Source organism: Eretmochelys imbricata, chromosome 6, assembly GCF_965152235.1.
Source record: "Eretmochelys imbricata isolate rEreImb1 chromosome 6, rEreImb1.hap1, whole genome shotgun sequence".
Taxonomy (NCBI): domain Eukaryota; kingdom Metazoa; phylum Chordata; order Testudines; family Cheloniidae; genus Eretmochelys; species Eretmochelys imbricata.
In genome coordinates this window covers 13,070,891-13,097,899 of record NC_135577.1, presented here as the reverse complement: position 1 = coordinate 13,097,899, position 27,009 = coordinate 13,070,891, and the positions used below count along the sequence as shown (strand labels likewise).

General features: G+C 43.3%; 1 protein-coding gene across 2 annotated transcripts; it reads left to right on the top strand.

Annotated features, from left to right (window-relative positions):
- The first annotated feature begins 1,396 nt into the window (after positions 1-1,396).
- Positions 1,397-21,744, top strand: LOC144267141 (interferon-induced very large GTPase 1-like). Of its 2 annotated transcripts, XR_013346545.1 has the most exons (5): positions 1,397-1,434; positions 10,373-11,196; positions 13,166-13,357; positions 14,691-20,395; positions 20,984-21,744. XR_013346545.1 is itself a non-coding variant. In XM_077820859.1 (4 exons), the coding sequence occupies exons 2-4, from the start codon at positions 10,539-10,541 to the stop codon at positions 19,409-19,411; spliced, it is 5,571 nt and encodes a 1,856-aa protein (XP_077676985.1). In that variant the 5' UTR covers positions 1,397-1,434; positions 10,373-10,538; the 3' UTR covers positions 19,412-21,744. The 2 variants fall into 2 exon arrangements, 1 of the variants encoding a protein (XP_077676985.1); XM_077820859.1 differs by having other exon boundaries at positions 14,691-21,744.
- The last annotated feature ends 5,265 nt before the right edge of the window (positions 21,745-27,009 follow it).

Sequence of the window (27,009 nt, the reverse complement as noted above, 5' to 3'; positions counted from 1 at the left end):
TCCCCCCTCCACTCCATTCTGAGTGTGGGACCCCATCCGCTTGACAACAGCAAAGAGGCCAAAGGGGAAGCTGCTGGGTAAGAACTGTCTCTCTCGGAGAATTCACCCCCCAAACATGGTGAGGGAAGCAGAAAGCGACTGTATCCTTCTCCTGCCAGCCACACTCCATGGGGTGTGTCAGCCTGAGCCTGCAATGAGCATTGTAGGCTCAATTCTGCCCTCAGTTACTGGGCTGCAGCAGGTGGGTAAATTGGGGCGAGATTAGCCCCATAAACTGTGTCCTGACCCTGAATTCCAAGACTTCCAGTTTCATCTGCACCCTGCCCCCCATCACACTGGACACACATGCTGTGTAAGGGATTGGGCTAAGTGTCAGCTGGGAGGGGGAGATGCTGAATATCTGTGAGTTCAGGAGGATACATTTCTTCTAATGCTGTGTCATAAATATAAAGGGAAGGGTAAACCCCTTTAAAATCCCTCCTGGACAGAGGAAAAATCCTCTCACCTGTAAAGGGTTAAGAAGCTAATGGTAACCTCACTGGTACCTGACCAAAATGACCAATGAGGAGACAATATACTTTCAAAAGCTGGGAGGAGGGAGAACATCAAAGGGGTCTGAGTCTGTCTGGATGAGGCTTTTGCCAGGGACAGAACAGGAATGGAGTCTTAGAATTTAGTAAGTAATCTAGCTAGATATGCGTTAGATCAGGATTTCTTTCAATGGCTGAGAAAATAAGTTGTGCTGAATAGAATGAATATTCCTGTCTGTGTATCTTTTTGTAACCTAAGGTTTTGCCTAGAGGGATTCTCTATGTTTTGAATCTAATTACCCTGTAAGGTATTTGCCATCCTGATCTTACAGAGGTGGTCCTGTTCTTTTTACTGTTTCTTCTATTAAAATGTTTCTTTTCAAGAACTGAATGCTTTTTTCATTGTTCTAAGATCCAAGGGCTTGCGTGTGTGGTCACCTATGCAAATTGGTGAGGATTTTTACCAAACCTTTCCCAGGAAGTGGGGTGCAAGGATTGGGAGGATTTTAGGGGGAAAGACGTTTCCAAACTACGTTTTCCCAGTAAGCCCAGATAAACGTTTGGTGGTGGCAGTGGAAGTCCAAGGGCAAAGGGTAAAATAGTTTGTACCTTGGGGAAATTTTAACCTAAACTCGTAAAAGTAAGCTTGGCGGGGGGGTGTTTCATGCAGGTCCCCATTTCTGTACCCTAGAGTTCAGAGTGGGGAAGGAACCGTGACACGCTGTGTGTTTTCCAGTAATCGGAAGAAAGGCACAGAGCCAGCCTCTTCCCCCCCCCCCCAAAAAAAAACAAACCCTATTTTACTTTCTGTTTCCAGTTGACTATATATATAGACTGAGGCAAATCCAGGCAGTGGGAGTTCAACACGAGTTGTGTTTGCTGTTTATCTGCTAGAGAACAGAAGGTAGGTGCCATTCTTTTTTACAAAAAAACTGGAAAATTTCTTAGAACAGAAATCTCTGGGCCAGTCCCAGAGAGCCTTTCTCAGGGAAACTGCCTTGAGTTTCCGTGGACTAAAACCGAGTCCAGACAATTGCAAACAGAGTAAGAGCAAAGTAAGGAGCTCAGAATCTGAACAATATTGATTGATTTTCACACTGTGTCATGGAGATGCCAGAATCTTGTCTGTTGCCATCAATCAGGACAGAGCTTTAATGATTTGTGTAGAAAAGCCAGCAATAAATGTACCAGGACATTTTACAACAGGCAGCGGTGTGATTGCTGCTACCAACTCCTGCCTTTACTATTTACCTCCCAGTGTCCTAACTTTTCAAGAAACATCCTAGTAATGACTAAAATAGCCACCCTGGTACTGAGGTGTAAGCTACAGTGCTTTTCTTTATGGGAAATCTGTACAGTATTGTTACAGGAATACCTAACACGGGGACTTCATTAACTATGTGTTTATCCCATCCGTTTGTTGCTAACATTAAATACCAAGTCTTCTGTGGTGTCTAAGTGGGCAATGAGTTTTCATCTGTTTCATGCACATATTATCATGTGTGTTTCAAATGTTTGGCAGCTTGAGTATTTTGGTGACATTCTGCAGATTTATGCAGCACATTATTATGTGATTGAAACACTTTTTAAAATTTTCCTGATGCTACAAAGACACAGGGGCTACTCTATACAGAAAGGACCCGGGGGCTGTCTTTCTAGACCACTGTACTTTGTAAGAAGTATAAAGGGATTGGTCCTGCTTTGAGCAGGAGGTTGGACTAGATGACCTCCTGAGGTCCCTTCCAACCCTAATCTTCTATGATTCTATGAAATCCATACAATATTGTTATAGGAATACCCAACACATGGACTTCATTCTCTGTGGTTTTGTACATACTCCCTTGTGCTAACAGTAAATGCAAAGTCTTCTGAGGGGTCAGAATAGGTAATGAGTTTGAGTCTGTTTCATTCACATATTATCAGGAGTGTTTTAAAAGTTTGGCAGCCTGAGAACTATGGTGAGGTTTTGCAGGTTTATGCAACACACTATTATGTGACTGAAATACTTGTTTATTTTTTCTAGTGATCCAAAGACACAGGGGTTACTGTGTATTTAAAGGTTTCAGAGTAGCAGCCATGTTAGTCTGTATTCGCAAAAAGAAAAGGAGTACTTGTGGCACCTTAGAGACTAACCAATTTATTTGAGCATAAACTTTCGTTTATGAATGTTATAATTCTTGACATCTGATTTGTGTCCATTTATTCTTCTAAGTAGAGACTGTCCAGTTTGACCAATGTATATGGCAGAGGGGCATTGCTGGCACATGATGGCATAGATCACATTGGTAGATGTGCAGGTGAATGAGCCTCTGATAGTGTGGCTGTTGTGATTAGGCCCTATGATGGTGTCCCCTGAATAGATATGTGGACATAGTTGGCAACGGGCTTTGTTGCAAGGATAGGTTCCTGGGTTAGTGGTTCTGTTGTGTGGCGTGTGGTTGCTGGTGAGTATTTGCTTCAGGTTGGGGGGCTGTCTGTAAGCAAGGACTGGCCTGTCTCCCAAGATCTGTGAGAGTGATGGGTCATCCTTCAGGATAGGTTGTAGATCCTTGATGATGCGTTGGAGAGGTTTTAGTTGGGGGCTGAATGTGACGGCTAGTGGCGTTCTGTTATTTTCTTTGTTGGGCCTGTCCTGTAGTAGGTGACTTCTGGCTCTGTACTCTTCAGAGTACAAGTACTCCTTTTCTTTTTGTGTATTTAAAGACCACAGTCTGTCTTTATACTTTACTCCTATAGGCAGGTTTCAGAGTAACAGCCATGTTAGTCTGTATTTGCAAAAAGGAAAAGAGTATTTGTGGCACCTTAGAGACTAACCAATTTATTTGAGCATAAGCTTTCGTAAGCTACACGAAAGCTTATGATCAAATAAATTGGTTAGTCTCTAAGGTGCCACAAGTACTCCTTTCCTATAGGCAGACTACAAATACTCCAATATTTTCCTGTTTTTATGTCTTCCTTGATTGTTTTAACAATATTATAATTATTCCTGAACTCAGCAGGTCAGTGAATTGCTGGGGCGGTCACAATCATTTTTAATTTCAGTGTTTATTTCATTACTTGGACTGGAAAGATTTGATTTCAATTCCTGATCCCCAATCCACACACACATGCTTAACAAGCAAGTTCTCATTCCTAGGTTGTCTGGAGTGGCTCACAGCTGTGAGTGCCAATCTCAGGTCAGACTGTCAGAAAACAGGGCAGACACCCCAAACAAGTGCTATATTCTATTATTAGTTTTCACCAAACCAGTACCAAATATGCACTCCTGGATCACGCTATTAATTTTTCCCATGGAGCCGCAGACGGTCCCCCTTAGTCTCTCCAGCCCCTTCTTGACCACACAGACAAACTGGAAGTCTTGTGGTACCTTAGGGACTAACAAATTTATTTGGGCATAAGCTTTCATGGGCTATAACCCACTTCATCAAATGTATGGAGTGAAAATTACAGTAGGCAGGTATAAATACACAGCACATGAAAAGATGGGAGTTGCCTTACCAAGTGGGGGAGGGAGGGGAGGGTCAGTGCTAAGGAGGCTAATTCAGTCAGGTGGATCTGGTCCATTCCCAACAGTTGACAAGAAGGTGTGAATATCAACAGAGGAAGTAATCATTGCTAATGTTCTTTTGTTGATTTTTACCTATCTGTTAGTTAAACAGATGAGCAATGTTATATATAGTGTAAATTTTGTACAGTAATAATACAGCAAAAATACAGTTGCTTTTACACAGTAGCCAAATTTACATTAAATGACAGGTTAACCTGGTCCGGCTAGTGGTTTCTAATTGATTTCCAACTTACTTGTCCATATATGGCAGACTGAGGTGTAGTTGACCAGCCTCTTATTTATAAAGCACTTCATTTTTCTTTTTCTTGATGCTTGGGGGTTTCTTCACTGTGTACTGATCTCTTTTGGTATCTTTGGGGTGTAATGTCTTCTGGTGCTTTGGTCTGTGGGATGCAACCTTAAACAGCTTAAGCTAGTTAACATAATCAAGCTTTTTGTTTGTTTTACATTTCTCTTGTTTTCAGTAACCCAAATTTAATACACCGATTAATTTAGCTGGTTTAGAATGTAATGGTGAGTCTTTTATAAGACAAACTATACTTTTACAATTGTTGTATAGACATTCATTTTTACTTAAGGTGCATTATTAATATTTTATACTAAATGTAATGCTTAACTGCTAAAATAGATGCTCACAATTTTCTATGAGAAGGTATATTGCTTTTCCCTGCAGAGCACTCTGTTTTCACAAAAGAGTTGAGTAACATAATTTTTACCAAGCTTTTTAGAGTTAATTTGCTTGTGATAACAATTTCACTGTTGTTAACTGTTTAGAAGCACAAATGTCAGCAACCATTACTTCCCTTTAACATAAATTGAAAGTGAATAAAAATTAAACCAAAATGAATTTTAAATACAGGTTGATGCAAATATTTTGAGGATATTAAAGTTTTTCTGACACTTGGTTGTGTTTGGGAGACAAAGGTATAAGTCTGTTGAAAAGGTGGAAACCTGTTGAAATTGTTTGGTTAGCTTTATGCATAAATTGTTATTTTAAAACATTTTTGCTCTGACAGTCTTATAATTATATTTAAGAGTGCAAACAAGTTTATAAAACCCAAACAAGAAATTGACATTTTGTTAATATTACCTTTACCTTAATGTTGAGGTTTCCCCTTATATTTTTTCTTTGAGTTAAAAAAAAAAGAGAAAAACAAAACAAAACTGTGATTATTTAAAGAATTATTTATGTTTGCAATTGCATTATTTGTTGAATCTGAAATATATGTACATATTTATAGCAGACCTTTTTCAACTTTGCCAAAAAAATTGGTATTAATAATATTATTATATCCCAACCATGATATTAAAACAGTGTGGTATCACATATATATTTTTTTAAAAGGGTATAACAAAATAAAAATTAAAAAGTAGTCATGTGACACACACATACAACACAGGAAAACATACATACCTACAGGACAACTTACAATGAAAAACAAACGGTACCAAAATTCTGTTTATAACACAAAATAAGGCAAACAAAAATAAAAAGGGCTAAATATTTAAATAAACAAGCTATTACCTTATTTAAAACTTTTTAATAAAAATTGATGAAATTTAAATTAATATTTGCTAAGTATATTGTATTAATTTACTAAGAAGGAATTTTGCATTACTTTATTAAACTTTATTTTAAAACTCAGCTATATGGAAATTAGAAAAGCCCATGATTCAAATAGTAGTTAGTGGCTAGGATTAGAAGCAGAGTCTGCATTTCTGTTGCTTGGCAACCATATCTTCAAGAAAGTTGGGAATAATTCTAGCTGTTGCATTCCTGAAGGGTTAAAATAATTAATTTACTGAATTTATTTAAAGTAAATGATTTACCATGTTTTCTCTTTGTTTGTTTGTTGCTTTGTTCTGCTTTGAATTGCTTTATCTTTTTGAGTTTTCTGTAAAAACTATAACGTTTAGCTTTTAAAACAAAGAGAGATAGCCGGGGGGGGGGGGGGGAGAGGAGGAGGGTGAAGAGCAACCTAGGAAGGTAGCAAGAATTGAGCCAAGAGAGATTAACTCTTAAAGTACAGGCGGCAGCAGCAAGTCTAGCAAACTGAGAAAGGTTATAAAGGGAAACATATAAGTATGTAAAAATATTTGAGAGGTTATATTTTTAGCTGAGCCTGAAGTATGGTTCCGTGGATCCAAGCAGATGGGAACCCGCACCTTGGGTTTTTATCCTGGCTCTGAGATGAGAGTGGGGGTTGTCACCTGCTCTTATAAACCTGAATTTGTTCCCCTAGTATATGTTGCTTTTGTGTGCATGCCAAATGGATTGCAGGAGTGCCTTTTTTTCTGCAATTAACTGTTTTTTGGGAAACTCCATGTGTTAATGCATCAATTCTAGGTGTTAACCTGCTAGATTTCGGTTCTTTACTTTGAAATTCTTTTTTATTCACTGCCCTGCGATCGAGTCGCAGATCCTGTCTTCTGCTGTATTCTGTGAACTGTTCCATTTTTTCCTTCATCTAATTTACCAATTTAGTGAACGTGTTGTTTGCCACTTTTTCCTTCTGTGCACTTACTTTTCCTGTTCTGACAGGCACCAGCCTAGGCCCCAGTTTAGGTTTTACCAGAACCTGGCTTTTATTGTAAGGTGGTAGACCCCATTTCATTTTTTAATTTGCCTAGGGCCACCCTTTTCCATTTCTGTCCCCAGTCTTCAGGCACAGAGTAGCTACTTGAAGCTTGCTGTTGACCATCAATATTTATAATAAGGGATGACACATTTCTTTTTAGTAGGCTTCTCACAACTGTTTCCAAAGTTTTACTGTGTTCCTGTGCTTGCTGTCTTTGGACTGCTTGATGCCCTGTTAGGAGAGCAGGAGCATTCCAGAGTTCTGTGTCTTCTCCTGCTTCTCTTATCTCTTTCTTTGTTTCTGCTAATTGGCAGAGCAAGCGTGTAGCGTGTTGGCTTGACCTTTTAACAGCCATGGTTGTAGTTTGCAATATTCTACATTTAAAGGCTACAGTCTCTGCTCTAGCCTCAGATTCCATTTCATGTTTCTTCCCCACTATATTTTTAAAATTCATATGGACCTCTTTTCCTAGCAACCCAGCATGCCCATACCTTATTAAACTCTGTGGGGATTTGCAGGGAGGGGCTAAGGGGGGTCCCTAGCTCGTGGTTTTCCGTCATATGAGATCGCGATTACTACGGAGGCCAGCTCACTTACGTACCAGATCAGTGGTTGTAGGTCACCCGTGTGGTTTTCTGTCAGATGTTGATCAATGTTTGTTTGGCTGCATGTGTGTGTTCCCTCTGTGTGCCTCCTCGGCTCTGTGCAGGTAGCCGGCGAAGCAGACCTCAAGCGAACTGCCCAGTAAGACCACAAAATCAGTTAAGGTGCAAAGGTGCCCGGCCAGGTTTATTGTCGCTGAAGCACAGTAATTATGTATTCGGGGGCCACTCTTTATCTTGCACCTCTTGGTTCAATCAAAACATCCCTATCCATCATGCTGTCATCCTGACCTTATCTTTGGGATGGATCAGTGTGTTCCTATCTTTGGGGAATGTGCTAGTACCAAGCTGTTTCCATAGCGAGGTGTTCTGGTATCACCCTTCCGGAATGTGCTTGCGTGCGTGGCCTGGGCCTAGTACTTCTTAGCTATGTGTGTTTCTGCAATATCAGCCCTGTCCTTGCCAGATTCTGTGAGCAGGGCCTGCCTCTTGCTCATAACTTAACTTTGCTTTATATTAGCAAGGTTTTGACTACTTTAGTTCAGGCCTCAGGCCTCCCACCAGGCCTTCGATACATGGGCCTATGGTTCAGTCCCTCTTCTTAGCATTCAAAAACCATTTAAAAGCATGTTTTCAATTTTTATAACACCAAAAATTCTAATGACCAATGGCTAAAACATAGAGAAGGAAAGCAATGTGGTGCACTCCTGGATGCTGGAACTCTCCATTGCTCTCAGGGAATGTCTACACAGCTGCTGGGTTGTAATTCCCAGCTGGAGTAGATGGACGTGTGTTAGCTCTGCTCAAGGTAGCACCTAAAAATAGCAGTGTGATCATGGCAGCACAGTCAACAACTCAGGCTAGCCGGCTGACTACCGACCTGTCCACGCCCCTTGGCACGCACTTGGGCAGCTATCCAAGCTGCTGCTGGAGATGCTGTGGCCACAGTGCTAATGTTAATGTGCTAGCTGGAGCAGAACTGTTGCATGTCTGCCCTCCCACGCTGAATATTACACCTCAGGTTGCGGTGTGCACTTCCCCACAGTGCCCCTAATTCCATCATCCCATAAGAAATATGAAGATTTTGTCCAATACACTGATTGTGTTTATGACTGACATGAATCTCACCTTCCCAGTTATTCTATTTTCAATAATGAGTGTCTGAATCTCTTCTAAACACCTAAGCAGTGAGCCTCAAACCTCACAAAGGGATATGGTTATTTCCAGGAGCTGGTAACCAAATAAATCACGTTTGGAATTTTGATTGAAATTGGAACAATGAGGGGCCAATATGAGTCTCACCAGGTGTCAGATTCTACCCCAAAACATTCATAAACTGTAAGACCAGAAAGGACCATTCTGATCATCTGGTCTGACCTTCCACATAACCCAGGCCAAGAAATCTGCCCAGTGATTCCTGCATCACTTCTTTGCAAGTTAGTGTAGCATCTAGAAATAAGTCTAGTCTCGACTTAAGGACTGTAATTGAAGGAGAATACATCCTACCCTTAGGCAAGCTGGGCCAATGTTTCACTCCTCTCTCTGTTAAAAATTTGAGCCTGATTTCCATTCTGAACTCATTCTGCTTTTGTCTGCTCTATTGAAGAGCCCTCTGCTGCATGAGATCTCTTCCCCATGCAGGTATTCATAGACCATGATAGAATCACCTCTAAACCTTTTCTTAAACTATATAAATAGAGCTTCGTTAGTCTTTCAGCATTCCAGACCTCAGATCATTTTTGTAGCTCTCTTGTGAATCCTTTCCAGATTTTTCAACATTCTTTTAGAAGTGCGGACACCAGAACTGGCCACAGTATCAGGTAATAAATACCTCACTAATGCTGTTTACAGAGGTAACATGACCACCATACTACCAGTTGATCATCCCCTGCTTAACGTATCCAAGGATCACATTCATGCTCTTAGCTACAGCACCACACTGGGAACTCATGTTCAGTTGGCTTCTACCTTAAAGTCTGTGTCAGTATCACTACATTCCAGGATATGGCCCCACATCTTAGTGTGACCTGTATTCTTTGTTCCTAGATGACCCTGCATTTGGCTTTATTTAAACGTTATGCAAATGAGACCATTTTACCAAGTGATCCAGATCCAGCTGTGTAACTGATCTGTCCTCAGCATTATTTAACACTCCAGCCATTTTTGTGTCATCTTCAAATTTTAGCAGCAATGAGTTTGTTTTCTTCAAACAAAAAGATACTGATCTGAGGATTGGGCCAAGAACAGGTCCCTGTGGGACCTCAGTAGAAACACTCCCATTGGAGGATGGGTCCCCATTTACAATTCCTTTTTGAGATCTGTCAATTAAGCAGTTACTAATCCATTTAATGTGTACCACATTATATGACATTAGAAAAGGTTCAGGGAAGGGCAACTAAAATGATTAGGGGTTTGGAACAGGTCCCATATGAGGAGAGATTAAAGGGGCTAGGACTTTTCAGTGTGGAAAAGAGGAGACTAAGCGGGGATATGATAGAGGTCTATAAATTCATGAGTGGTGTGGAGAAAGTGAATAATGAAAAAGTTATTTACTTGTTCCCATAATATAAGAACTAGGGGCCACCAAATGAAATTAATGGGCAGCAAGTTTAAAACAAATAAAAGGAAGTTCTTCTTTACACAGCACATAGTCAACCTATGGAACTCCTTGCCTGAGGAGGTTGTGAAGGCTAGGACTATAACAGGATTTAAAAGAGAATTGGATAAATTCATGGAGGTTAAGTTAATTAATGGCTATTAGCCAGGATGGGTAAGGAATGGTGTCCCTAGCCTCTGTTTGTCAGAGGGAGGTGATGGATGGTAGGAGTGGGATCACTTGATCATTGCCTGTTAGGTTCACTTACTCTGGGGCACCTGGCATTGGCCACTGTCGGTAGATTGGATACTGGGCTAGATGGACCTTTGGTCTGACCCAATACGGCCGTTCTTATGTTATTGGAGCATCTTCCAAATTAAGAATTGAGAGGGATTATTGCATCCTTTTAAGGACACAGGATTGTAATAAGAATTTAAAGCTGATTAACATGAGAAGATTTCACTATTATTTATTATTATTATTTTATTTTATGGCAGGGCTTTTAAATCAGGAGAATGGATTCCAGAATTCAGAAGAAATTGGGTCCTTGGAGGATGGAGTAGATAAAGTAAAAGCTGTTCTGTCCTTGGAATAAAATGGACACAAGGACCCAAAATGTGCTGAGTCCTCAATAAGACGGTTTCCAAAACTAAAGAATCTCCTATGCCCTCAAAGGCAAAGGGCCCCAGGAATCCAGTAAGGGTGACCAGATGCCCCGATCTTAAAGGAACAGTCCTGAATTTTGGGTCTTTTTCTCCAAGAGAAACCTATTACCCCCAACTTCCTGTCCCGATTTCTGACATTTGCTATCCGATCAGCCTAAATCCAGTTGGTGCCGCGTCCCCAGAAGTGACCGGATCTGAGATTCCAGCGAGTGATATGTCCTCAAAGGTGAACGGGGCTCAGAATCCACTGAGTGACATGTCCTTACAGACAAAGGAGTCCAAGAGTCCAGACAGTGCCAGAGTCCCACAAGTGATGGGACCTGAGACTCCAGCGAGTGACACGTCCTCACAGGCACAGGGATCCTGGAGACCAGATGTTGCTACAACTGCAGAAGTGACGGCATCTGAGACTCTAGCAAGTGGTCTGTCCCCAGAGGCAAAGGGGTCCCGGAGTGCAGACAGTGACAGAGCCCTAGAAGTGATGGGATCTAAGAATCCAGCAAGTGACTTGTCCGCAGAGGAAAAGGGGACCGACAGTCCAGACAGAGCAACAGCCTCAGAGGTGTTGAGATCAGATTCTCCAGCAAGTGATAATTCCTCAAAGGTGAAGGGGTCTGAGAATCCAGTTGTCATCAGAGAGAAAGTGAATCATGAAGGTGCAGTGCATTTTTCAATTTTTCATAATGGTTATAGAAAGCATTGAATATTTTTAAGTTTGTACATCAAATACATATAAATTAGGTCTCACAACCTGTGAGAGGTGGGTCAGTATTGTTATGTCCCATATAAGAGAGGGGAAACTGGAGACATGGGGAGAGGTACCAAGATTAAAAAGCTACACCAGGAGAAACAAAACAAATGAATCCAGACCCCCAGAGACCTGTTTTAAGCACTAGGCCCTCCTCCCCTCCTTCTGAGCAAGAGAGGAGTCCTGTCTCCCAGCCCCCCACTCACTCTAATCCACTGGACCCCGCTCCCCTCCCAGTGCTTGGAATAGATCCCAGGAGTCCTGGCTCCCAGAAGCCCATGCTCCAACCACTAGACTATATTCCAGGTCATCAGAGAGGTGAAGAAAGAAGATCTGTGCTTTGAGAGTGGCTGATATGGGACAGGAGAGGCTGGGCATACATAATGGGTGGTTGCTCACTGTGCAGATCCATGGAGCTCGTTGCAGCATCAGTGAGTACCCCTCCCTCCCCTCCCCCCACAGCCCCTTCTGCACCACCCTTGGCTGGATAATGCAGATTTCAGAGGCCGCACTAACTATAGCAAACTAGGTAGTTGCTTAAGGTGGCAGATTCTACCTAGGGTGGCAAGGTCAGTGGTGCTGTGACCTTGTGCGCAAGTTGGCAATGCCGCTCACTCATATTTAGCCCAGCGCCCTGTCATGATGATGGGGAGGCCAGGCCAAACCTGGCTGAGTAGCACTGTTGACCTGGCACTTGGTCCGCACACTTCTACCATAACCACTGAACCCCCAGAGGACCCGATGTCCCCCTGCAAAGTCCAACACAACCCTGCAGGGGGCACACCCCTCCCTCCACTTTGGAACCTCTGTTTTCCTAGGGCAACGGATTGTCTTGAGCAGCCTCTGGCAAAGTGGGCGTCAGAGCTGAGCCGACTGAGAGTTCAAACCAAAACGATTTTTGTTTTTGTCACCAAAACAAAAAACAACATTTAATAACTATGTTAATTATTACAGTAAAAAAAGACATTCATTCAGCCAAAACCCAAAATCTGCTTGTTTTTTGCTTCATTTTGTATAATTGTTCAGGTCTTTTATGCCTTCATTTTCCATAGCTAAATTTCAAAACAAAGTGCCATCTTGAAACAAAAAGTCGAAATGTTTTGACATTTGACCCCACTTTTTTGCTGTTGTGTTGTTTTGTTGGCCAAAACAATTTTCAAAATTTCATCCAAATTCACAAATAGCTTCAGGGCCCTGAAAACACATTTTTTTTCAGCATATTTACTATTCACCAAAAATGATTCACCAGTTCCAGTTGTTTTTCGTGAGACTATATGTGTGCAACTGAGTCTAACAATTTGGTCACGTTGACTATGTTCGAACATTTCCTGGTGGTTGGTAACTGCCTGGAGAACTAAACTGCACTGCATGTGCTCTTAAATGTGTTCCAAGAATATACAGAATCTTCTGCAAAGAGGTGGGGCCTCCATGCTGTAGAGCAGGGGTCGGCAACCTTTCAGAAGTGATGCGCCGAGTCTTCATTTATTCACTCGAATTGAAGGTTTCGCTTGCCAGTCATACATTTTAACATTTTTAGAAGGTCTCTTTCTATAAGTCTATAATATATAACTAAACTGTTGTTGTATGTAAGTAAATAATGTTTTAAAAATGTTTAAGAAGCTTCATTTAAAATTAAATTAAAATGCAGAGCCCCCGAGACCGGTGGCCAGGACCTGGGCAGTGTGAGTGCCGCTGAAAATCAGCCTGCATGCCGCCTTTGACACCCGTGCCATAGGTCGCCTACCCCTGCTATAGACTGTATTTGTCAAATCATCTGACTAAATGCTTCTTCAGTTACAGTCTCACAGAGCAGGAGGGAGATAAATATATCTGCATCAACTAAGAATGTATTATTTCCTCTCTCTTTTTCTTGCTAGATGGTTTAAATCATGGGCAGGAATCACAGACTCCACCAGCCACAGAGCGAGGGGAGAAAGCTGGTGTAAATCAGGAACAGAAACAAGAGACTCAACAAGCCCCAGAGCCAGGGGAGAAGGACGGTTTAAACCTGGAGCAGAAATCAGTAACTCAGAAAGATTCAGAGCCAAGGGGGAAAGAATCTCCTACAGGTAGTGCCTCTTATAATGTGGCTTTAACTATCCATAACTTAACTTTGATATTTTTGACTAATACAGTTTAATATTATTTGATTTACAAAAACCTTCTCTTCTCTCAGTTTCTCTTCTTGTACCACTCAGTGCCAATCCATGTCAAGCAGCATTTGATTTTTGTCCTCTCTGTGGGTAACTTCTTTTCACCCTCATTTTTCTCTGTTCCTCTCCCACCAAATGGCTAACGTGAAAGTAATATAGTCAAGAGCGTGGTGACCTCACGCTCAGGCCTGCTGACAGCAATTCTGGGCCCCAGGGCAGAGCAGTCAAGGGGCCCGCTACGACGCGGTCCACCTGACATTTGGGGGTGCCACGCCTGCGTTGCTGGCACGTTCCCTCTTTTTTTTCCATCCAGTGAGCAATTCATTTTGTTATGTGCCCCAGTTATGTGAGGATGCGCACCACCAGTGGAAACAAAAAGCCTAAGATATAGTTACCATAGGGATAATTGCTCCAGCCAGGACAGGGTAGACAGTCTAGAACTCACAACTCAAAGAATTAAATTTAAAGTGTAAGAGAAATAAAAATTATGAAATGTATAGACCAGTCAAAACACTAAAATAACACACTTGAAAAGAATAAAATTACAGAGACTATGTGCGCATTACAGGAAGTACCAAGAAGTAACAGCAACAATAATACAAGTATGTGTTGGGAGGTGAGTGTGAAATAGAGAGAGTGTGTGTGTGTGTGTGTGTGTGTGTGTGTGAGAGAGAGAGAGAGAGAGAGAGACTCTGACTGACTGTGAGCTGGCTGCTGGGGAAATCTCAGAATCAGTGCACTGTCTCTTTAAGAAAGGCAGGCCCTTACCATAGAGTAGACTGCAGCAGCTCCCAGTCCTCCTGAATCAGGCTGTCCTGTCCCTCGCCCCTGCTCTGTGGAGGTGGGGTACAGAGGCAGGGGGACACCCTGACATCAGCATCCCCTACCCCCACTCTGCACACCTAGGGTGAGGGTCCCGGGAGCAGCAGCAGGATGGAGCAAAGTGGGGGAAGGGCACCACTGAACACATGCTGTGAGCCCTGCTCTGCTGTAATACCTCATTATCAGAGCATATTGTTAAATTGCAGTTTAACCCTAAATCAGTAAACCAAGCACCTATCACTTCCTGTTTAGTTCTCTTCTATAATGCAATTCTCATCACATTCCTGTCTCTGTCCTGAAATTAAAATGAAGGACTGGTTCTCCATCAAAAAAAACAAAAACAAAAAAAGCCCAGAAAATTGGAATATGTAACTGAGACTATTTCAAACTCTGAATTGTGCATTCACAATTTAATGTCTTTCTGCAGTGAAAAGAAAAACACTTCTGGAAGTTCTCTCAAATTTAAACCTCGATCAGCACAGAGACAGCAAGCTGAAGCTAAGGAATGTCCTGGAAATCAGTCTAGAAAGTACAGCGAACAGCACTCCTGAGTCATTAACAGATTTACCTGGGCACTTCCTAAGGAAGGTGATGGCTCTGAATGTGATGGCCAGAAACACAAACCTTGTTCAAAATTCTGATGAAGAAAATGATGACGATGAGAAAGATCTGGATATGACAGAGGATTTTCTTTCCCAAAATGAAACGGACGCTGCTGATTCTCTGCACCCCCTCGATGTTCTCTGTGCAGTTCTGCTTTGCTCAGACAGTTTCCTACAGCAGGAGATCCTGTCCAAAATGTCCATGTGCCAGTTTGCCCTCCCCCTGCTGCTACCCACCCTCAACACCCCCAAGGGCACCCTACTACTGTGGGCCATGAGGGACATCGTGAGGAAGTGGAGGCCGCACTCCCTGGCACAGAGCAGAGGGTTCAGAGAGGAGAGCCTGGTGCTCACAGAAATGCCAACCGTTTCTTTTGTGCGGATGGGGAGCTGCAGTTTCTCCAAGTCCAAACTCCTCAATGAGGTTCTCAGCCCCTCCCAGCAGCACCACGATTTCTTTATCCATCGGGACATGGAGTCTGGGAACTTCCCTCGGGAAATCGCAGATGGGCTGGTTGAGATTTCCTGGTATTTCCCTGGGGGGACGGAAAATTCTGATCTTTTCCCAGAACCCATTGCAGTTACAAATCTGCGTGGAGACATTGATTCCCACTGGCTACAGTTTAGCTTTTTAGCAGAGGTCTCCTCCGCAGTGTTCATAGTTACCGAGAGCATCGGTGAGAGAGAATACGAGCTGTTATCATCTCTGAAAATATCCAGCTCTAAATATTACTTCATCCTCAACTGCAAGAATAAGAAACCCAAAGAAACTCTGGGATTCCTTAATAAGCTGGCCTCAGTGTTGAAGCTGAGCAAATCACAGCTACTGGTGAAAGATCGTACCATGAATAATGCAGGATTTGTGAAAAAGGTGCAGTCCACCATAGGAACCATAGTGAATTCATCTCCGAAGACAGTGAGTTTGGAAGCCATGGCTGTGACGGCACGTGACCTACGAATCCAGGTGGATGAGGACTGTCAGGCATGTCAGTGTGCGCGGAAATATACTGAAGAAATCACTGCAGAAATAAGAGATGGGGCAAAATACAAAAGGGAAATGCTGAGCCTGCAAGGAGACCTATGGAAAAACTTGGCTAAAGTGGAAAAAGAGATGTGCCGAATGAAAAGGCAAGGGGACAAGGCCACTGAAGACTATAAATCTGAGCTGAAACAGAAATGGTTAGAGATACGCAGACAGCAGAATCAGTGTGACCGTACTAAGGGTTTGACTAAGTTTATCAATGGAATAGTAGAGTTGAATCCAGTGGAGAAACATTACTTTCTGAAATGGATGAAATTTAGCCTGGATAATATTGCTAGGGGGAATCTTTCTAAAATGCGGGCGGAGTATAAAGAGAAATGTGAAACTCCAGGAGTGGACCGAAAACAGCTGGAGGAATTAGATAAATTAATATCTGATAGTTCCTTGGGGGTGGAGCATTTCATGCGTGAGTTGGGGCAGTTCTATGAAGCTGAATGCTCAATGGTTAAAGAAGGGAAAATGGAAGAAAGCCAAAGAAAATTCTCCCATCTCCCATGCACAGCAGCTGACCTGATGCTGGAAGGGTTTCCTGTGGAGCTGATCGATGGAGATGCCTCCAACATCCCCATGAACTGGGTAGTAGAGGTTCTAACTCATCTCCATAGCAAACTAGGGGGTAGATCCAGAATGGTGGTTATAACAGTGCTGGGAGTGCAGAGCACTGGGAAATCCACCCTTCTCAACACCATGTTCGGCCTGCAGTTTGCAGTGAGCAGCGGTCGATGTACGCGAGGAGCCTTCATGACGCTCATTAAAGTTACAGAAGCTGTTCAGGAGGTGCTTGGCTGTGATTTCATCCTAGTGATAGACACTGAAGGTCTGAAGGCCCCTGAACTAGCAGCACTGGAAGACAGTTATCAACATGACAATGAGCTGGCCACCCTGGTGATTGGACTGAGTGACATCACCATCGTTAACATGGCCATGGAGAATGCCACAGAAATGAAGGATGTTCTGCAAATTGTGGTCCATGCATTTCTCAGAATGGAGGAAATAGGACAACAGCCAAACTGCCAGTTTGTGCACCAGAACGTCAGTGATGTGTCTGCTCATGTTCAAAACATGAGGGACAGGAAACACCTCCTGGAGCAGCTGAATGAAATGACAAAAGCTGCAGCAAGGATGGAAAAGCAAAGCAGGGAAATGGCATTTTCTGATATTATGGAGTATGACCCAGAAAAACACAATTGGTACATGCCTGGCTTGTGGCATGGAGTCCCTCCCATGGCTCCCGTAAACATTGGATACAGTGAGAGTGTGTGTGAGCTAAAGAAATACCTGTTTGAATTCACAGAGAACCGTTCACGGAAAAGAGCTGGAAAGGATATTCCTGATTTTATTGTATGGTTGAAGAGCCTGTGGAACTCAGTGAAACATGAGAACTTCATCTTTAGCTTTAGAAACAGCCTTGTAGCTGAAGCTTATAACCTGCTGTCTATGAAGTATTCTGAATGGGAATGGGGTTTCCGCAAGGAGATGTATCTCTGGATATCTGAAAAAGAAACTTTTATCCAGAATCAGCTGCCAGAGACACTAGAGGGTGATCTCTTACACAGCTTAAAAATGGAAGCACAAGAGAAACTACAGCAGGGAGAACAGAAGCTCTTGAATAACTTAGAACAGTATTTTAAAGGTGAAGCTCCAAATTTGAACCTGATAGAAAAGTACAGAGAAGATTTCAAAAGGAGCGCAAATAGCCTCAAAAGAGAACTTGAAAATTATTCAATCAGTAACTGTGAGGAAGCAATTCGAATACGAAGAGGACGGCACAAGATAGACAATATCCAGTCTGGGTACAATCAGAAAATTGAAGGGAAAGTTGACAGTCTCTTGGCTGAATGCCGAAACAGAGAAGATAAACTAGACCATGAGAAACTGAAAAAAGAATTTGAAACGATGTGGCGAGAAACCTTGTCAGAGTTAAAGCTCAGTACTTTACAGAAACGTCAGATTGTTCAAGATGTGGATCTCCAGCTGAGAAAGGATCTGGAGAACAGAGGGGGTGCTGTCGGACAGATTCTACAACATGCAAAAAGCGTGCTGGATTATAGAATGAAGTCTTTCACAATAAAGAAGGAATACTTAAACCTAAAATGGACCAGAGCAGTTGTAGAATACTTCTCACAGGAATGTTACTGTAAAACTGAAGACCTTGCTAGATCTTTAATGACTGAATGCAAGAAATACATTGAAGAAAAAGTTAAATCCAAAACAGACTATGATGAAACCTATTGTGGAGAACTGCTGCATAGGGTTAATGAGAGGTTAAAAGAGGAGGATATTGAGAAACTTCACACTTCTCCTTTGTTTGAAGTTGACCTGAAGCTTCACGTTTTGGGGGAAGCGGCTTGTGCATTTCAAAAGATGCACGAAGATTTTATCAAAGAAAACGATCCTCAGCAACGTCTGGAGAAGCTGAAACCTCAGTATTTCTCCATGTTTATGGATCTCTATTTGGAAAAGGATGAAAGCCAAACAAGGGCGAGGGATTTCTGTGATCAGTGTCTCAAACCTGCCCTGGTAGAATATGTGTACAAGGTACTTGGAGTGCAAATAGTGGATGACATTCTCAGCAGTGAGCAATCCATTACATACAGGAACCGGAGCTTTTTTCAGTTTGAGCTACTGAAGACGCTGTTGAAGGAGAGCAACTTTGACAACTATGTGAAATACATTGGTACATATGAAGATTTTGTCCAAACCTGGATAAGGAGACAGCTTTTGGAGCGCTACAGCAAGATGAAAGACTTGGGAGACATCGAGAAAAAGATTCTGTCCCCAGTGATAGATAAAGTCAGGAAGGCTCTTAAATGTACCAGTGTTACAGAGAAAAACACAGTCTCTGACTTTTTAGATTCTGTTTGCAAAGAGCTGCAGAAGGACCTAGTCATTTCCAGGGATAATTTAGTGGGGATACGGTTTATAAATACAGCAAGTCTTAAACAATTTTCAGATTTTATACCAACTTTACTTCCTGCTCTGGAAGATCAAATCTTAGCTGAACTGAAAAGTATAGAAGTTGAGTCAAAACTCTCTAAACTGTCACTGAAGCCTGTGGCTGAAATCTTCAAGCAAGTGTTTGGCTGCGGGAAGCAGTGTCCATTCTGTAAGGTCCCCTGTGAGGCAGGAGCCCCTAGTCACAAGGAGCACTTTGCATTAGTGCATCGCCCTAAAGGATTAGGGCAATACAGGATTGTGTGTGATGAAAAGCTTGTCTATGACATATGCTCCTCTGCTGTAGTTGGCAATGGTAAATTCCAAAATTCAGACACAAAGTGGATTGCTCATCCCTACAAAGAGTATCTGCACTATTACCCAGACTGGAGCATTCAGCCCGATCCCAGCATAGAAGCTTCCAGTTACTGGAAGTTTGTTTTTCAGAAGTTCAATCAGGAGTTTGCGAAACAGTATAATGCTCAACCAGCTGATCTCCCAGAGGACTGGGGCACAATAACTGAAGATCAGGCACTGGAGAGCATTAAGCAAATTTTTAACAGGAAATAAGCAATTTACTGAGCCCTGGTCTACACTAGGACCTTAGGTCGAATTTAGCAGCGTTAAATCGATGTAAATCTGCACGTGTCCACAAGATGAAGCCCTTTTTTTCGACTTAAAGGGCTCTTAAAATCGATTTCCTTACTCCACCCCTGACAAGTAGATTAGTGCTTAAATCGGCCTTGCCGGGTCTAATTTGGGGTACTGTGGACACAATTCAATGGTATTGGCCTCCGGGAGCTATCCCAGAGTGCTCCATTGTGACCGCTCTGGACAGCACTCTCAACTCAGATGCACTGGCCAGGTAGACAGGAAAAGAACCGCGAACTTTTGAATCTCATTTCCTGTTTGGCCAGTGTGGCAAGCTGCAGGTGACCATCCAGAGCTCATCAGCAGAGGTGACGATGCAGAGCTCATCAGCAGAGGTGAGCATGATGGAGTCCCAGAATCGCAAAAGAGCTCCAGCATGGACTGAACGGGAGGTATGGGATATGATCGCTGTATGGGGAGAGGAATCTGTGCTATCAGAACTCCGTTCCAGTTTTCGAAATGCCAAAACCTTTGTCAAAATCTCCCAGGGCATGAAGGACAGAGGCCATAACAGGGACCCGAAGCAGTGCTGTGTGAAACTTAAGGAGCTGAGGCAAGCCGACCAGAAAACCAGAGAGGCGAATGGCCGCTCCGGGTCAGAGCCCCAAACATGCTGCTTCTAGGATGAGCTGCATGCCATTTTAGGGGCTTTAGCCACCACTACCCCAGCCGTGTTGTTTGACTCCTTCAATGGAGATGGAGGCAACACGGAAGCAGGTTTTGGGGACGAAGAAGATGATGATGAGGAGGAGGAGGAGGTTGTAGATAGCTCACAGCGAGCAAGCGGAGAAACCGGTTTTCCTGACAGCCAGGAACTGTTTCTCACCCTGGACCTGGAGCCAGTACCCCCTGAACCCAGCCAAGCCTGCCTCCTGGACCCGGCAGGTGGAGAAGGGACCTCTGGTGAGTGTACCTTTTAAAATACTATATATGGTTTAAAAGCAAGCATGTTTAATGATTAATTTGCCCTGGCATTCGTGGCTCTCCTGGATATACTCCCAAAGCCTTTGCAAAAGGTTTCTGGGGAGGGCAGCCTTATTGCGTCCTCCATGGTAGGACACTTTACCACTCCAGACCAGTAGCACGTACTCGGGAATCATTGTACAACAAAGCATTGCAGTGTATGTTTGCTGGCATTCAAACAACATCCGTTCTTTATCTCTCTGTGTTATCCTCGGGAGAGTGAGATATCATTCATGGTCACCTGGTTGAAATAAGGTGCTTTTCTTCAGGGGACACTCAGAGGTGCCCGTTCCTGCTGGGCTGTTTGCCTGTGGCTGAACAGAAATGTTCCCCACTGTTAGCCACGGGGAGGGGGGAGTGGGGAGGAGCTAGCCACGCGGTGGGGGGAGGCAAAATGCGACCTTGTAACGAAAGCACATGTGCTATGTATGTAATGTTAACAGTAAGGTTTACCCTGAAAGAGTGTAGCCATTGTTTTATAAAATGTGTATTTTTAAATACCCCTGTCCCTTTTTTTTTCTCCACCAGCTGCATGTGTTTCAATGATCACAGGAACTTCTCCTTCCCAGAGGCTAGTAAAGATTAGAAAGAAAAAAATGCACTCGTGATGAAATGTTCTCTGAGCTCATGCTGTCCTCCCACACTGACAGAGCATAGACGAATGCGTGGAGGCAAATAATGTCAGAGAGCAGGAAAGCACAAAATGACCAGTAGGAGAGGTGGCGGGCTGAAGAGAGTAAGTGGAGGGCTGAAGAGAGTAAGTGGTGGGCTGAAGACAGGGCTGAAGCTCAAATGTGGCGGCAGGGTGATGAGAGGAGGCAGGATTCAATGCTGAGGCTGCTGGAGGATCAAACCAATATGTTCCAGTGTATGGCTGAGCTGCAGCAAAGGCAGCTGGAGCACAGACTGTCGCTACAGCCCCTGTGTAACCAACCATCCTCCTCCCAAAGTTCCATAGCCTCCTCACCCAGACGCCCAAGAACATGGTGGGGGGGCCTCCGGCCACCCAGCCACTCCACCACAGAGAATTGCCCAAAAAACAGAAGGCTGGCATTCAATAAATTTTAAAGTTGTAAACTTTTAAAGTGCTGTGTGGCATTTTCCTTCCCTCCTCCACCACCTCTCCTGGGCTACCTTGGTAGTCATCCCCCTATTTGTGTGATGAATGAATAAAGAATGCATGAATGTGAATCAACAATGACTTTATTGCCTCTGCAAGCGGTGATCGAAGGGAGGAGGGGAGGGTGGTTAGCTTACAGGGAAGTAGAGTGAAGCAAGGGGCAGGGGGTTTCATCAAGGAGAAACAAACAGAACTTTCACACCCTAGCCTGTCCAATCATGAAACTGGTTTTCAAAGCTTCTCTGATGCGTACCGCACCCTCCTGTGCTCTTCTGACCGCCCTGGTGTCTGGTTTTGCATAACCAGCAGCCAGGCGATTTGCCTCAACCTCCCAACCCACCATAAACGTCTCCCCCTTACTCTCACAGATATTGTGGAGCGCACAGCAAGCAGTAATAACAGTGGGAATATTGGTTTCGCTGAGATCTAACCGAGTCAGTAAACTGCGGCAGCGCGCCTTTAAACATCCAAATGCACATTCTACCACCATTCTGCACTTGCTCAGCCTGTAGTTGAACAGCTCCTGACTACTGTCCAGGCTGCCTGTGTATGGCTTCATGAGCCATGGCATTAAGGGGTAGGCTGGGTCCCCAAGGAGAACTATAGGCATTTCAACATCCCCAACGGTTATTTTCTGGTCTGGGAATAAAGTCCCTTCCTGCAGCTTTTGAAACAGATCAGAGTTCCTGAAGATGCGAGCGTCATGTACCTTTCCCGGCCATCCCACGTTGATGTTGGTGAAACGTCCCTTGTGATCCACCAGAGCTTACAGCACTATTGAAAATTACCCCTTGCGGTTTATGTACTCGCCAGCTTGGTGCTCCGGTGCCAAGATAGGGTATGGGTTCTGTCATAAATATAAAGAGAAGGGTAAACCCCTTTAAAATCCCTCCTGGCCAGAGGAAAAATCCTCTCACCTGTAAAAGTTTAAGAAGCTAAAGGTAACCTCTCTGGCAACTGACCAAAATGACCAATGAGGAGACAAGATACTTTCAAAAGCTGGTAGGAGGGAGAGAAACAAAGGGTCTCTGTCTGTCTATATGCTGCTTTTGCCGGGGATAGACCAGGAATGGAGTCTTATACCTAGCTAGATTACTTACTAAAAGTTCTGTGTTAGATTATGATTTCTTTAAATGGCTGAGAAAAGAGCTGTGCTGAATACAATGACTATTTCTGTCTGTGTGTCTTTTTTTTTAACTTAAGGTTTTGCCTAGAGGGATTCTCTATGTTTTGAATCTAATTACTCTGTAAGGTATCTACCATCCTGATTTTACAGAGGGGATTTCTTTACTTCTATTTACTTCTATTTCTATTAAAAGTCTTCTTGTAAGAAAACTGAATGCTATTTCATTGCTCTCAGATCCAAGGGTTTGGGTCTGTGGTCATCTATGCAAATTGGTGAGGATATTTACCAAACCTTTCCCAGGAAGTGGGGTGCAAGGGTTGGGAGGATTTTGGGGGGAAAGACGTGTCCAAACTACATTTCCCAGTAAACCCAGTTAGAGTTTGGTGGTGGCAGTGGAAAAAATTCCAAGGACAAAGGATACAATTAATTTGTACCTTGGGGAAGTTTTAACCTAAGCTGGTAAAAGTAAGCTTAGGAGGTTTTCATGCAGGTCCCCACAACTGTACCCTAGAGTTCAGAGTCGGGGAGGAACCTTGACAGGTTCTGTCTATGGCCCCACCACAGTTAGGGAATCCCATTGCAGCAAAGCCATCCATTATGACCTGCACATTTCCCAGGGTCACTACCCTTGATATCAGCAGATCTTTGATTGCGTGGGCTACTTGCATCACAGCACCCAGCACAGTAGATTTGCCCACTCCAAATTGATTCCCAACTGACCGGTAGCTGTCTGGCGTTGCAAGCTTCCACAGGGCTATCGCCACTCGCTTCTCAACTGTGAGGGCTGCTCTCATCTTGGTATTCATGCGCTTCAGGGCAGGGGAAAGCAAGTCACAAAGTTCCATGAAAGTGCCCTTATGCATGCGAAAGTTTCGCAGCCATTGGGAATCATCCCAGACCTGCAACACTATGCGGTCCCATCAGTCTGCGCTTGTTTCCCGAGCCCAGAATCGGCGTTCCACCGCATGAACCTGACCCATTAGCACCATGATGCCTGCATTGGCAGGGCCCATGCTTTCAGAGAAATCTGTGTCCATGTCCTCATCACTCACGTGACCACGCAGACGTTGCCTCCTCGCCCGGTATTGCTCTGCCAGCTTCTGGTGCTGCATATACTGCTGGATAATGCATGTGGTGTTTAATGTGCTCCTAATTGCCAAAGTGAGCTGAGCAGCCTCCATGCTTGCCTTGGTATGGCGTCCACACAGAAAAAAGTCGTGGAACGATTGTCTGCCATTGCTCTGAAGGAGGGAGGGGCGACTGATGACATGGCTTACAGAGTTGGCTTACAGGAAATTAAAATCAACAAAGGGGGTGGCTTTACATCAAGGAGTATTTCAGGCAGGAATTCACGGAGGGTTCCAATAAGAAATGGTGCACCTAAGTAATTGTTCTTATTGGAACAAGCAGGTTTGACTGGCCTCTGATTGATAACATGGCTAGATTTACCTCACTGCACCTTCTCTGTGAGTGACTTCAGTGTGACCTAGAGGAATGAGTCCCCTAGATGGGAGGGAGGGAAGCAAATAAGTACAAAACAAATCTGGTCTATTTCTTGTTTTGATCCACTCCATCTATCTTTTACATCTTTGGCTGGCAGCAGACGGTGCAGAAAGACTGCAAGCCATCCACATCTCATGGCTGCTCGGCAGAAGATGGTACAATAGGACTGCTAGCAATCCGTATCACCTGCCTGCTCACCATAAGATGGTTCAATAGGACTGACTGCAGGACTAAAGAAAATGATCTGGTCAAGTCACTTCTAATGTAGTCCCTGCACCCATGTCTGCCCAGACGCTCCAGGCCGACGTGGCCAGGAGCACCTCGGACATGACGATGATGGCTACCAGTCCCATTGTACGGTCTGCTGCCACAAGGCAAGGGGTTGCTGCTGCTGTGTAGCAATGCAGTACCACGTCTGCCAGCACCCAGGAGACATACGGTGATGGTTACCTGAGCGGGCTCCATGCTTGCCGTGGTATGGCGTCTGCACAGGTAACTCAAGAAAAAAGGTGCAAAACGATCGTCTGCTGCTGCTTTCACAGAGGGAGGGAGGGAATGGGGGCCTGACGATATGTACCCAGAACCACCCGCGACAATGTTTTAGCTCCATCAGGCATTGGGATCTCAACCCAGAATTCCAATGGGCAGCGGAGACTGCGGGAACTGTGGGATAGCTACCCACAGTGCAACACTCCGGAAGTCGACACTTGCCTCGGTACTGTGGAAGCACTCCACTGAGTTAATGCACTTAATGCTCTTAGAGCATTTTTCTGTGGGGACACACACACTCGAATATATAAAAATGATTTCTAAAAAACTGACTTCTATAAATTCGACCTAATTTTGTAATGCAGACATACCCTGAGAGTCTGTTTATATGGGGTGCATGACGCAGTGCTTGAGATCCACTAATACATCACCAGGACAGAGCACAAACTCCAATTGAATTAAAAATAGGAAAAACCTCTCAAATAGATACAGACTGTAATATAGTAATTGGTTTTCTGCTAGAGCAACTTACCAATAGAAAAGCTAGTACAGGGAACTTACCAGTAGAAAACCTACTACAGGGAACTGCTTAACTCTGAGTTCACACTTACCTACAGATTTATATTATTTACAAATCTGCATACCTGTCTTCATATCCAATGACTACACTACTTCTTAGGCCTCAACTGGAGTATTGTGTCCAGTTCTGGGTGCCAAATTTCAGGAAGGAGGTGGACAAATTAGGAAAAGTCCAGAGAAGAGCAACAAGGATGATTAGAGGCCTGAAAAGCATGACCTATGAGGGAAGTTTGAAAAAATAAGGTTTGTTTAGTCTGGAGAAGAGAAGACAGAGAGGGGACATGATAACAATTTACGAATATCTAAAATGTTGTTACAAGGAGGAGGGAGAAAAATTATTCTCCTTAACCTCTGATGACAGGACAAGAAGCAATGGACTTAAATTGCAGCAAGGGAGGTTTAGGTCAGACATTAGGAAAAACTTCCTAACTGTCAGGGTGGTTAAGCACTGGAATAAATTGCCTAGAGAGGTTGTGGAATCTCCATCATTGGAGATTTTTAAGAGCAGGTTAGACAAACACCTGTCAGGGATGTTATAGATGGTGCTGGTCGTACTATGAGTGCAGGGGACTGGATTTGATGACCTCTCGAGGTCCCTTCCAGTTCTATGAGTCTTAGAATGTTTTTAAATATAAATATCCCCTGGCTTTAATATGCTAATTTGTTATAACACAGAGCATTTGACCAGCAAATAATCTTATTTCCAGTTGACATTTAAAACTCTCCATATTTACTTATAAGGAATGTACACTTATCTACATTTAGCTGCCTATCACACTTCTCTCTCTCTTTCTCTCTCCAAAATGCTCATAATTTCATGTATACTTGTAATGCAAGAAATCATTACCATGTATGATTAGTCTGCAGTGTGCTATTGATTACGATTTTGAGTTTACATCACAAATCCAAATTATCACAGAATCAAAGAATCTAGGACATCAGATTTTTCACAAAGATCACAGGCAATTCAACCTTGCATAAATCCTTTTTTAACTTAGAATTTTGCTGAATCAAATTAATCTTTTCTTCTGCAAACAAAGAACAATATGGGGAAACATAGTATATTTGTGACATTTCTCATTACAAGATGGTTTGATACAATTAGAAATATGTGAAAAACCCAAAACTGGAGTTTGTGAATTTTTCTTTTCATGAACTGTTATTTACTGCCCTCATACCTAGTAACCAATTAATGCACCCTATTAATTCACTTTGTCTTAATTTGGACCCTTTTGTGCATAGGCATTATTATAATATAGTCTTTATCTGTAGGATCATCTACTATTTTCCCCACCTGGATCTCTGCCGCATTCAGTGAACAGGATGGATGGCGTTTGGGGAATGAATTATGGTTGTGTAGTGAAGGAGACTGTTGTCCATAGGGCCCTTGGCTTGCTTGTTGCAGAAATTGAAAGGTGTGCTGCAAATGAGGCAGGAGACTGCAGGAAGAGCAAGGATTAGCTTTGTGGTTTTAGGTAGTTACATTCTGCCCTGGAGGACTGGATTCCACCCCTGCCTCTGACACACATTTCCTATGAAATGCTGGGCAAGTCACTTAAACCAAAACTCTTCCTCATAGGTGGCCACTGATTGTGTGTTTCTTATTTTCAGGGTGCCCAACTTGAGATACCTGGTGTCAGATTTGTAGGAGTGCTGACCAATCACAACTGCAGCTGAGATCAATGGAAGCTGTCCATGGAACAGATAAAGTGCTACAAAAAGGCTAAATACACTGAA